Source organism: Coregonus clupeaformis, chromosome 29 (assembly GCF_020615455.1).
Source record: "Coregonus clupeaformis isolate EN_2021a chromosome 29, ASM2061545v1, whole genome shotgun sequence".
Classification (NCBI taxonomy): Eukaryota; Metazoa; Chordata; class Actinopteri; order Salmoniformes; family Salmonidae; genus Coregonus; species Coregonus clupeaformis.
This window is the reverse complement of record NC_059220.1, coordinates 18832527-18845278: the sequence shown is the minus strand read 5'-3', so window position 1 is coordinate 18845278 and position 12752 is coordinate 18832527. Positions and strand designations below refer to the sequence as shown.

General features: G+C 45.5%; 1 protein-coding gene across 6 annotated transcripts in view; it reads left to right on the top strand.

The window, feature by feature from the left end:
* The window catches only part of LOC121544774 (fermitin family homolog 2), a 68216-nt gene that overhangs the window by 42679 nt on the left and 12785 nt on the right, over positions 1-12752 (top strand). For 2 of the 6 annotated variants that reach the window (XM_041854909.2, XM_041854911.2), the window contains exons 4-8: positions 421-552; positions 4502-4534; positions 7982-8207; positions 8392-8494; positions 8805-8912. In XM_041854909.2, coding sequence (XP_041710843.1) covers positions 421-552; positions 4502-4534; positions 7982-8207; positions 8392-8494; positions 8805-8912 — 602 coding nt within the window. The remainder of the gene's footprint in view (positions 1-420; positions 553-4501; positions 4535-7981; positions 8208-8391; positions 8495-8804; positions 8913-12752) is intronic. The other 4 variants (XM_041854914.2, XM_041854915.2, XM_041854910.2 and 1 more) reach the window with 3 other exon arrangements.

Genomic DNA, 12752 nt, shown 5'->3' with positions numbered 1-12752 from the left:
ATATGATAAACAGAGTAGCAGCAGCGTATATATTAAGATTGTATGTCAGTGCGTGTGTATAGAGTCAGTATAAATGTATCTGCATATTATGTGTGTGAGCGCAAATGGAGTGAGTGTTTGTATGTGTGTAGATGTCAGTGTGCGTAAGTGTGTAGGGCCCTGTGAGTGTGCATAGAGACAAGAATTAAAATACAGGGGTCAACTCAGGTAGTCCGTGTTGTCATTTTGTTAGCTATTTAGTTAGTTATTTAACAGTCTTATGGCATGGGGATAAGAAGCTGTTCAGGAGCCTGTTGGTGTCAAACTTGATTCACCGGTACACAGTGTTTTGGGGATTTTGTGACAACTTCTTGTGACTGTCTCTCTGTGTTTTTCTCTCTCTGTCGGTCTCTCTCTGTCTCTCTCTGTCTCTCTCTCTAGACATCCGTCATCCAGAGGAGGCGTCTCTACTGCGTAAGCCCCGTGACCCCAAGAAGAAGAAGAAAAAGCTGGAGGAGGCTGAGGAGGAGGCTCTGGAGCTGGAGGGGCCACTGCTCACCCCTGGATCAGGTAGTAAGTTTCACTAATTTACCTCAAACACCCAAAGCCTACCCTAAACCCCATTTCCAACAGACTTCTACTCCATAATGTCCTACTGGCTGGGCCTATGGATGCTAACCCAGTTAGCATATGCTGTCCAGCTGAGCTAAGCTATGTCTTAAACACAGACCTGGCTCTGTGGCTCTCACATGCTGCTCTGATGAAAGACGCAGTCATAATATAATAAGGGATGCTACTGTACCAGGGATCTTATCTTGATTGGAGGAAAATCCTTTCATTACATCACCATGACATTCTATTTAGAGAAAGTGTTGGAGAATTCTGGTTACACTTCCACTCCTGGAATGTCCACGATGGAATCACGTCTTCACAGTCCAATAACAGGTTGAATAGCAGGAGCATCTGTTTAAAAATAGTAGAGGCAACAAAATATGAGAGTTTTGGTATTATCTGCCTAAATAAGAATGTGTGAGTTTGAGGAGTTAACGGTATGATTTGCAGACTCTGGGCTCCTTACTCCTTGGCAGGGAGGGAGCGAATGGTTGGGATTCCTCACATAGTTGGTCACCCTGCCATTTTAAACCCAAACCAGGCTGCAGAGCAATAGCTACACCCGGCCCCTCCTCCTCCCCCCTACTAGCCCTGTCAGTGAATTAGCTACAGTGATATGAGGAAGGAGGAGGAACATGGGGCCGTGCTGTGGTATCTATGCAGTGTTAGCCAGCGTTGCTAATGCTAAGGCAGTGTGAATGGGCCTCATTGTCCCAACCCTGCCCCTATAGCTACTTGGCCTACCATCCAACACATGCATACAGTGGGGAAAACAAGTATTTGATACACTGCCGATTTTGCAGGTTTTCCTACTTACAAAGCATGTAGAGGTCTGTAATTTTTATCATAGGTACACTTCAACTGTGAGAGACGGAATCTAAAACAAAAATCCAGAAAATCACATTGTATGATTTTTAAGTAATTCATTTGCATTTTATTGCATGACATAAGTATTTGATCACCTACCAACCAGTAAGAATTCCGGCTCTCACAGACCTGTTAGTTTTTCTTTAAGAAGCCCTCCTGTTCCCCACTCATTACCTGTATTAACTGCACCTGTTTGAACTCGTTACCTGTATAAAAGACACCTGTCCACACACTCAATCAAACAGACTCCAACCTCTCCACAATGGCCAATACCAGAGAGCTGTGTAAGGACATCAGGGATACAATTGTAGACCTGCACAAGGCTGCGACGGGCTACAGGACAATAGGCAAGCAGCTTGGTGAGAAGGCAACAACTGTTGACGCAATTATTAGAAAATGGAAGTTCAAGATGACGGTCAATCACCCTCGGTCTGGGGCTCCATGCAAGATCTCACCTCGTGGGGCATCAATGATCATGAGCAAGGTGAGGGATCAGCCCAGAACTACACGGCAGGACCTGGTCAATGAAGAGAGCTGGGACCACAGTCTCAAAGAAAACCATTAGTAACACACTACACCATCATGGATTAAAATCCTGCAGCGCACGCAAGGTCCCCCTGCTCAAGCCAGCGCATGTCCAGGCCCGTCTGAAGTTTGCCAATGACCATCTGGATGATCCAGAGGAGGAATGGGAGAAGGTAATGTGGTCTGATGAGACAAAAATATAGCTTTTTGGTCTAAACTCCACTCGCCGTGTTTGGAGGAAGAAGAAGGATGAGTACAACCCCAAGAACACCATCCCAACCGTGAAGCATGGAGGTGGAAACATCATTATTTGAGGATGCTTTTCTGCAAAGGGGACAGGACGACTGCACCGTATTGAGGGGAGGATGGATGGGGCCATGTATCGCGAGATCTTGGCCAACAACCTCCTTCCCTCAGTAAGAGCATTGAAGATGGGTTGTGGCTGGGTCTTACAGCATGACAACGACCCGAAACACACAGCCAGGGCAACTAAGGAGTGGCTCCGTAAGAAGCATCTCAAGGTCCTGGAGTGGCCTAGCCAGTCTCCAGACCTGAACCCAATAGAAAATCTTTGGAGGGGAGCTGAAAGTCTGTATTGCCCAGCGACAGCCCCCGAAACCTGAAGGATCTGGAGAAGGTCTGTATGGAGGAGTGGGCCAAAATCCCTGTTGCAGTGTGTGCAAACCTGGTCAAGACCTACAGGAAACGTATGATCTCTGTAATTGCAAACAAAGGTTTCTGTACCAAATATTAAGTTCTGCTTTTCTGATGTATCAAATACTTATGTCATGCAATAAAATGCAAATTATTACTTAAAAATCATACAATGTGATTTTCTGGATTTTTGTTTTAGATTCTGTCTCTCACAGTTGAAGTGTACCTATGATAAAAATTACAGACTTCTACATGCTTTGTAAGTAGGACAACCTGCAAAATCGGCAGTGTATCAAATACTTGTTCTCCCCACTGTAGTCAGCCTGTAGGCTCAAGGGGGGGTGGGGGGTGAGAATGTGAGAAAAGGGGACAGAAGGAGAGAGAGGGAGAGGCAGGAGAGGGGAAAAAGGGGAGCATGTGAGAAGAAAAGTGAAGGGACAGTAAGCCTACAACCTCTGACACTTGGCTCCCTCTCCAATGTTATGTCAATTATATGCTTGTTGGTTCCCATTGCCATTTGACTCCATGGGTGACCCTGGGAAATAGTCTCAGACTTTTTCTGATTATTATTACACCCTTATATATGACTGGTATTGCCCCAATTATCTCCACACTGATATCCTATTGAGCTGTGTTAATTGTTGGCCAGGGGTTTCTAAAATGAATTAGGCCAAGCCTTACCTCTGTACAAATAGTCAAAGCCGCTTTAGGAACAAAAATACTTGAAGGAAAACGTGTGTGTGTGCGCGCGCACACACACCTTCTCCCCCAGCTCAGATGGTAGGAGTGAGTAAATGTTTAATGTGCAGTGTTTCATTGCCAAGCTGCTGGGAGTTATTCCTGACTGTTGTGTTGCCTCCCCTCTGGGAGGGGCTGTGGCCGCCTGATGGGAATCACAAGGTCCAGGCCACGATGCAATCTACGACGCACAAACACACACCCACACGGATGCACACACAGCCTCTTCCTTACACTTGATGCAATCTGTATGGAGCTCAGCCCCAGCCTCTCCCAACAGTTCTGCCCATTCCACTCATACTGAATGAGGCCCTCTGTGGCCTCTTTGACCTTGACCTGATAACTCCTTATCTCCTTCCTAACACACTCACTGGACCACAGAGGAAACTGGGTGAGGGGGCAATACTGAGGTGAAGATGAGTTGGCAAGATTTGAGTTCAGAAGTTCACCCTAGACCAAGTGGATGTATGGGGTTGATCCAGTTAGTGTTTAGAATTAGTCAATTCTGAGTCTAAGACCACAACCCATCTCCACCCACATGTCTACGGTGTCACTGGAAAATCCCAGACCTCCAACTCACATTCCATTAATAGAAACATGAATGTTGTTACTATCCATATTACTAACAGTTTCCTATGACTCAGAACTAGGACTAAGACCATGCTTGCTCCTTCTTTGCCATGGGGTCTGCTACTCTGCAGTTCCTCTCAGATAATCATCTCTACGATATTCTCATCATGTAAAGTTGATATGAACAGGACTTTAATTTCAGTAGGTGTGTTATGTAGTGCTGGGTCAATTTAACCAACGCCCTGCCCTGCCTGGCTTTTCAATTAGAGATGGATGGGAACTGTCCATGGTTTGTCATGCCATGTTCCTTTCTCCTCTGCTAGGAGGGCAAAAGGACCTCCTCTAATCTGGGGTTGGTTAGATTGGCATACTGGCAGTGCCCTCCCCTGGTTGTCATTCTCATCCATGTCTACTCCCTCCTTTTTCTTCCTTTTTCATCTTGTCTTTTTAATATCTCTGGTTTTAATATCTCTTTAATCTGTCCTCTTGTTTTTGTTCCTTTTCCTCTGCTTTCCTTCCCTTCCTCCTTTTCTCGTTTTCTGTCTTTTCCCTCTAGCCTCTGAGATAATTTACATCGGGCCGGTCAAAGGTAAGGTTTCTCCTGGTCTTCTGTCTGCTTTCTCCCCTCCTCCTGTTTCCCTTACCCTCCTCACCCCTCAGCTGGAGTGATGGTCTGGTCACCTGACAAGGCTGTATCCATAGGAAGCCAGCTGCTGCCCTTGTCACCTGACTGAGGAAATCAGCTGACTCTGGTTACATGATAGGCTTTGCCTCACTCCAACAGAACCAAGCTCACTAAAAACAGCTTTGCTCACTTTGTGTTTGTTTTGCTAGAAATCTGTTCACGTTTTGCTCAGCAGGTACCAGGAAGAGCCAATTTAAAATAAATAAGTGGTTAGAAGAAGGATGGTATGTCCACAACAATACATTCACCCAATTTCAAATGGACCACCCCCAACCCATATCCATACAGAAGCCATGTGTAGAAACAGAGACACTTTTATATGGTGACGACACCTCCTAGTTTACATCTAGGCGACAAAGCGCTGGGTGGTCTACCCCTCCAGACCCTAGCAGTCCCCAGTGAAAGGGGATGAAGGATTAGGAGGTGTTAACATAGTCGGTGCCCTTCAGACCATTTTCACTATCCTACTGAAAGTCAACGGCTGGGAGTAAACACATTGGCCTGACTGTTTTCTCTAGATGAGGGGGTATATACTGTTATCAGCTTTCCCTAGATGTTTGGGATTCCTCCTGTGACCATATGGGAGAGCAGCACTCTAGCTGACCTGCATTGCCTCCCTCCCTGCATTTATGAGTCAACCTTTATAGAGCCTTCTAGAAACCCTCGCTCTTCTCATGACTTCGACTGTATTAGACACACACATACAGTGGGGGGAAAAAAGTATTTAGTCAGCCACCAATTGTGCAAGTTCTCCCACTTAAAAAGATGAGAGAGGCCTGTAATTTTCATTATAGGTACACGTCAACTATGACAGACAAAATGAGGGAAAAAAATCCAGAAAATCACATTGTAGGATTTTTAATGAATTTATTTGCAAATTATGGTGGAAAATAAGTATTTGGTCAATAACAAAAGTTTCTCAATACTTTGTTATATACCCTTTGTTGGCAATGACACAGGTCAAACGTTTTCTGTAAGTCTTCACAAGGTTTTCACACACTGTTGCTGGTATTTTGGCCCATTCCTCCATGCAGATCTCCTCTAGAGCAGTGATGTTTTGGGGCTGTCGCTGGGCAACACAGACTTTCAACTCCCTCCAAAGATGTTCTATGGGGTTGAGATCTGGAGACTGGCTAGGCCACTCCAGGACCTTGAAATGCTTCTTACGAAGCCACTCCTTCGTTGCCCGGGCGGTGTGTTTGGGATCATTGTCATGCTGAAAGACCCAGCCACGTTTCATCTTCAATGCCCTTGCTGATGGAAGGAGGTTTTCACTCAAAATCTCACGATACATGGCCCCATTCATTCTTTCCTTTACACGGATCAGTCTTCCTGGTCCCTTTGCAGAAAAACAGCCCCAAAGCATGATTTTTCCACCCCCATGCTTCACAGTAGGTATGGTGTTCTTTGGATGCAACTCAGCATTCTTTGTCCTCCAAACACGACGAGTTGAGTTTTTACCAAAAAGTTCTATTTTGGTTTCATCTGACCATATTACATTCTCCCAATCCTCTTCTGGATCATCCAAATGCACTCTAGCAAACTTCAGATGGGCCTGGACATGTACTGGCTTAAGCAGGGGGACACGTCTGGCACTGCAGGATTTGAGTCCCTGGCGGCGTAGTGTGTTACTGATGGTAGGCTTTGTTACTTTGGTCCCAGCTCTCTGCAGGTCATTCACTAGGTCCCCCCGTGTGGTTCTGGGATTTTTGCTCACCATTCTTGTGATCATTTTGACCCCACGGGGTGAGATCTTGCATGGAGCCCCAGATCGAGGGAGATTATCAGTGGTCTTGTATGTCTTCCATTTCCTAATAATTGCTCCCACAGTTGATTTCTTCAAACCAAGCTGCTTACCTATTGCAGATTCAGTCTTCCCAGCCTGGTGCAGGTCTACAATTTTGTTTCTGGTGTCTTTTGACAGCTCTTTGGTCTTGGCCATAGTGGAGTTTGGAGTGTGACTGTTTGAGGTTGTGGACAGGTGTCTTTTATACTGATAACAAGTTCAAACAGGTGCCATTAATACAGGTAACGAGTGGAGGACAGAGGAGCCTCTTAAAGAAGAAGTTACAGGTCTGTGAGAGCCAGAAATCTTGCTTGTTTGTAGGTGACCAAATACTTATTTTCCACCATAATTTGCAAATAAATTCATAAAAAATCCTACAATGTGATTTTCTGGATTTTTTTTCCTCAATTTGTCTGTCATAGTTGACGTGTACCTATGATGAAAATTACAGGCCTCTCTCATCTTTTTAAGTGGGAGAACATGCACAATTGGTGGCTGACTAAATACTTTTTTCCCCCACTGTGTGTGTATATGTATATATATATATATATATATATATATATATATATATATATATATATACACACACACACACACACACACACACACACACACACACACACACACACACACACACAGGCCATTTCTTGTTGAGATTGAGGTTAGTGGTTTGGCCTGCCTGCCTGCTTTTTCAGGCCAATGGGGCCTGGTCAGTGTGTGGGCTGTTTCTACGGCCAAACATACTGGACAGGCCAGCCAGCAGGAAATGTCATGGTTTCACATTGGTTATTTATGTCTTAGTTCAATTGTCAATGGCTTAAATCCGAATACAACTCAAAAAAATCATACACACAAACCTCTCTCTATACACGCATACTTCTCCTCCACCCAAGGAAGATCAATCTCTCCCTCCAAACACACATCCACCTTTTTCTCCTAAATGGAACACAAACAAAGCAGAGAGATGCTAGCTTTTAGAACCTTGCTGTCTCACTTTCGTGTAAGCCCCTCCCCCTCCCTATCCCCCCCTCCCTCCCTATATGTTGCTGGTTGTGCTGTATAGTTTGCTCTGTGCACCTTCCAGGTTGTGGACCATGTGACCATGATCGTGTGCACCATGTGCATGCTAAAGCGCATCATAATTCCCCAACAGCGTCGGCAGGGCATCAAGACCACCTGTCAGATCGGTGGTGCTACCAACCGCAGGCTGCAAGTGTGTGTTGTGGAACAATGTTCACTTTATTTTTGGAGGCACTTGTGCTTGGTACTGAATGTGTGAGTGTAGTGCATTATTTTGCAGGGGACTGTATTGTGACCGTGTTTTTATCATATTCAGTGTTTTGCTGGTATGGTACTTGTGATGTGTGTCTTTCTTTGTCTTGGTGGATGTCACTCACACAATTGGGATCATTTCAATTCAGGAAGTTAATTGAAATTCCAATGTAATGATATAAAAAAAAAAACTTGAATTGGAATTTCAATTAATCTCTCAAACTGAAATGGAATTGAGCCCAACATTCCTTAGTCTACCCCAGGGTACTAAACATGTGTTGTCTGGTTTGCAGGGAGCATCTACTCCAGTCCAGGTCTGTACAGTAAGACCATGACCCCCACCTATGACTCCAGAGACGGCAGCCCCCTGTCCCCCACCACCGCCTGGTTCGGAGACAGCCCCCTGTCCGAGGGCAATCCCAGCATCCTTGCTGTCAGCCAGCCAATCTCCTCGCCCGATATCCTGGCCAAACTCTACAAGCCCCAGTCCCTCCTGGACAAGGCAAAGATCAACCAGGGGTGAGTCGCCCTAATAATACCCATCTAGCACCAGTGTTGCCTACTGTACTGCAACTGGCCCCTGTTTCACAACTCTGTTACAACTCTGAGGTCATTTTGATTGTGGAACCTTCTCTCAGAAGTGTGACAGTCACTGTTCTGTCAATGATGATGTCTTTTATTTCTCCTGTGTGTGTGTGTGAAGGTGGCTGGACTCATCCAGGTCTCTGATGGAGCAGGATGTCAAGGAGAATGAGGTGCTCCTCCTGCGGTTTAAGTACCACAGCTTCTTCGACCTCAACCCCAAGGTACAGTATGTGGAGCCGTTTTTCCATCAGATGAGACTTTAGGGTTTCTCTTGAAACTTTTATTGCGTTTCTCTGAATTGTGTAACAGCTTACACATCACACCACATGCAAAACATGCACACACACACTCCCCACCAGCCTACATCTGCAGCTAGCAGATTTTGGGGGGCGTGTAGAGGAAGTACCCCTCTGGGCTGTCCTGTTTTCTCAGCTGGACTGTCTCTGAGTGCTGTGTGTGGGTCTATGCTATGTACTTGTGAAGAGGCAGGCTTAGTGCCAGGGCTAACGCTATGTGTTCTCCCCCTTGCAGTACGATGCCATCAGGGTGAACCAGCTATATGAGCAGGCCAAGTGGGCCATCCTGCTGGAGGAAATAGAGTGCACTGAGGAGGAGATGATGATGTTCGCCGCCCTGCAGGTGAGACGTGTGTGTGTGTGTGTGTGTGTGTGTGGATGGATGTGTACTATAATGTGCAGTTCCACGCGTGTGTGTGTGTAGGTGTCATGTTAATTGGCCTGGTTGAAGACTGATTACTAAGCCCTCAAGTAGTTATCTTCTCTATGGGCTCACTGCCTGTTGAACAGAACACTGCGGAACAGCTAATGAATTGAATGGGCGTGTTGACCAGGGGTCAGACTTGGATGGGGTGGGTGTCTGGTCTGGTCTGCTGCAGTACTCAGAAACATGGTTCCCCTATTAAAGGGCAAATCCAGTACTTTTCGACCTCCATTTTCATTATCTCCGTCACAATACCAGTGTCTACATATGTGAAAACTGCGCATTTCTACCTTTTGTAAAAACATTAGAAAAACAGTGATTTTAAAACACTATGAGATTCACAGTGACGTGATGAGCAATAAAATATCCTCCCTCTGGCTAGAAACTCGTTGCAGGTTTTGAAAATCACTGTTTTTCTTAGTTTTAATCCTTCCCTGTGATGTCACAGAGAATCATTTTTTAGGACCTTTCTTATCGTTTTAACCACTGATCAAAGAAACACGCCATGTTCACATATGTAGACACTGGTTTGGTGCTGCCGATAATGAATATGAGGTTGAAAAGTGGCACAATTGTCCTTTAACTATATGCAGGGCCGCCCCGGGCTGCAATGAATCAAATGATCCTGTCTGTGACACCTTAGCCTTAGCCCGGGGGCGGCCTGGCTATTTCCAAACCTCGTAAAGCCTGAGTGACAGGACCTGGGGGGCGCCAGTGTGTCCTCACCCCAATGGGTAATTATAGAGTAACCACATCTACTAGTGCTGAGCGATTAGTGCTTGTTGAGGTCTGTTCGGTTTTGGTTCGATTATTAAACAATAAACACGTTTTTTGGGGTTTTGATTATTTATTTTAGTTTTTTTTTATTAAATGCATTGTGGGTTGAATGCTGTAACACAGAATAAAACAATTAATACAAGTCCCATGATGGTAGTGACTGCCCATTACTGCTTATCACTTATTAACCATTTATTCACATTATTTTAATAAAATATTTCAGTTGTGGGGCCTCCCAAGTGGTGCAGCAGTCTAAGGCACTGCATCGCAGTGCTTGAGGCGTCACTACAGACCTGGGTTTGATCCCAGGCTGTGTCACAGCCAGCCTTGACTGGGAGACCCATGAGTCGGCACACAGTTGGCCCAGCGTCGTCCGGGTTAGGGGAGGGTTTGGCCGGCCAGGATTTCCTTGTCCCATCGCGCTCTAGCGACTCCTTGTGGTGGCCGGGCGCCTGCAAGCTGACTTCGGTCGCCAGCTGGACGGTGTTTCCTCCGGACACTTTGGTGCGGTTGGCTTCCGTGATAAGCGAGCAGTGTATCAAGAAGCAGTGCGGCTTGGCAGGGTCGTGTTTCGGAGGACGCATGGCTCTCGACCTTCGCCTCTCCCGAGTCCGTAGGGGAGTTGCAGCGATGGGACAAGACTGTAACTACCAATTGGATATCACGAAATTGGGGAGAAAAAGGGATAAAAAAAGTACAATAAATACAAAATAAATATTTCAGTTGTGTATATTATATTTGTTGTATTTCATTCCAAGTAATATCATCTCTATAGAGCTGCTGACTATGCTGTCTGACAAAATCACTATTTTAGTAGTTATTCAAAGTAAATAAGGCATACTTTTATGACTGCTGAATACCAACTATCAATCACTTAGATCATGTATTTTCAGGTAGAGATACCTTGCGAAGCAACTGCTCTCTATACTTCTCAATCGCGCATTTTTCTGTCTCTTCTCAACCTCTTCGTGTCTGCCCCACACTAACCTAACGTAGCAGGCGTTAAAAAAAAACGCACAGACTGGACAAGTAGGTGCACAATGGATTATGGTCATTGTAGTTAACTACGTTTCTGCGCTAAACTATGTAGAATATTGGCCTGTTGGAAACTACAACTCCCAACAACATTACACAGTTCGGGCTTGATCTGATTTATCTTGAGAGAAACTGCGCATTGAGCTCACAGAAAAAAACTGAAGGAAATGGAATTCAAATAATTGAACCAATATCTGTGAATTAGTTGTTTAAAAAACAAAAAATTACAGAAATGTTGATTTAATTGCTCAGCACTAACGGCTACTGGACTCACCCCACCACCACCGGATGGACCACCCACTCCAACCTGACCTGTAGCCTCCTACACATTCCTCTATAAGCTGTTAACTACCATGTTACGTTTTCCAACAGAGGCCGAGCCGTTTATTAATACACCATTGGTTGAGGTTTTAGTCTTTCGTCCCCCCCGAGGAGATGCTGATCTGCAGTTTGTTTGGATTAACAGCTAGCCTGTCGCTACCTGTCTGTTAGCACAGCTATCTATCACTCTCTCTTGCTAAGTTAAAGGTAGCTGTTGGAGTCATGGCTAAGGTTTCACTGATGAAGTCAGGCAGGAAGAGAAGGGGTGGGTTTATTGCAGTAAGAGTTGAGTGGTCTCTGTGTCCAGGGAGCTGGCTGGCGTTAGCAGGCTATCACCTGGATATGTCGGCGTGTCTAAGTATAGCGATTAGCCCGCCATGTCTAGCTCAGTAAACAGCCCCCAACTCCAACCCTATACACACAACGCACACACCAGTAGAACATGTCCCAGAAACACGTGTGCACCAGAAACACATACACACATTCCCCCATCCCCCATGGTAAAGGCAGTGTCAGTGGGCGTCGGAGGTAGAGACATGGGGAGATTCTCGTTTGGGCAAAATTCTGTCCTCTCTCCTCGGTGACCTGGAAACCAATAAGTGGTCGAGTATTGTGTCAATTTGATAGTAGGCAAACAAAAGAGTGTCCTCCCCTCCTCGATAGCCACCTTTCATTGAGGATACTTATGTGTATCCTACTGGCAGAAGAGTTTTGAAATGTACCACACCCCCTTTAAATCAGCATTTGTTTTGTTAGGGGGGAAAAATATGCACACATTTAAAAACAATATGCTACTTATTATTGTATCTATAAAATGTATTGCACAACTAACTCATTTGTTTTGGGATCACTCTACAAATTTTTTGGGATTCACCACTGTAAACATAATTAGCCTAATGATGCGCGAGTGGAGAAGGACCGTCTCATTTCAAGCACATTTCCAAACACGTTCACTCTCCTCGCCGACTCTCCTCGATTAACTTTGGCCTTTTTCAAAAGGAGGCGAGAGAGGACGCAGGAGGTGAGCAAATCTAATTGAGAAAAGGCCATGGTAACATAGAGGGGGAAGCTTTTGTCCTACATTCTGAAACCCTAGCTGGCTATGGCCGCTTCCGCCACAGCGTCCTGAAATATGCCTCTCTTCCTTTCCCGCCCCCTCTACCTCTTTCTCACCCCCACACCACCTCTCTCTCTCTCTCTCTCTCTCTCTCTCTCTCTCTCTCTCTCTCTCTCTCCTCTCTCTCTCTCTCTCTCTCTCTCTCCTCTCTCTCTCTCTCTCTCTCTCTCTCTCTCTCTCTCTCTCTCTCTCTCTCTCTCTCTCTCTCTCTCTCTCGGCAGCTGTTCATTCATATGTCGAAGGGGACTAGTGGGAGGTGGGGTGGCTTGACAGTATAAATACCGTTTGTCAACAAGTTGTATTGAGTGTTGGTGAGTCCTAGGCTTAGTGCCACTGTGGGGTAGACCAGACCAGACCATGCTGAGACTGACTCTCTGTTGGTCCACATGATAATGAATGAATGGCCAGGCAAGGTCAGGGACTCTTCCCAATATTACAAACACAATTCTGAACAGACTAGATGGTATTTCCATTGTGAATCAATGTAGAAATGTTGCACGCGATGTCCC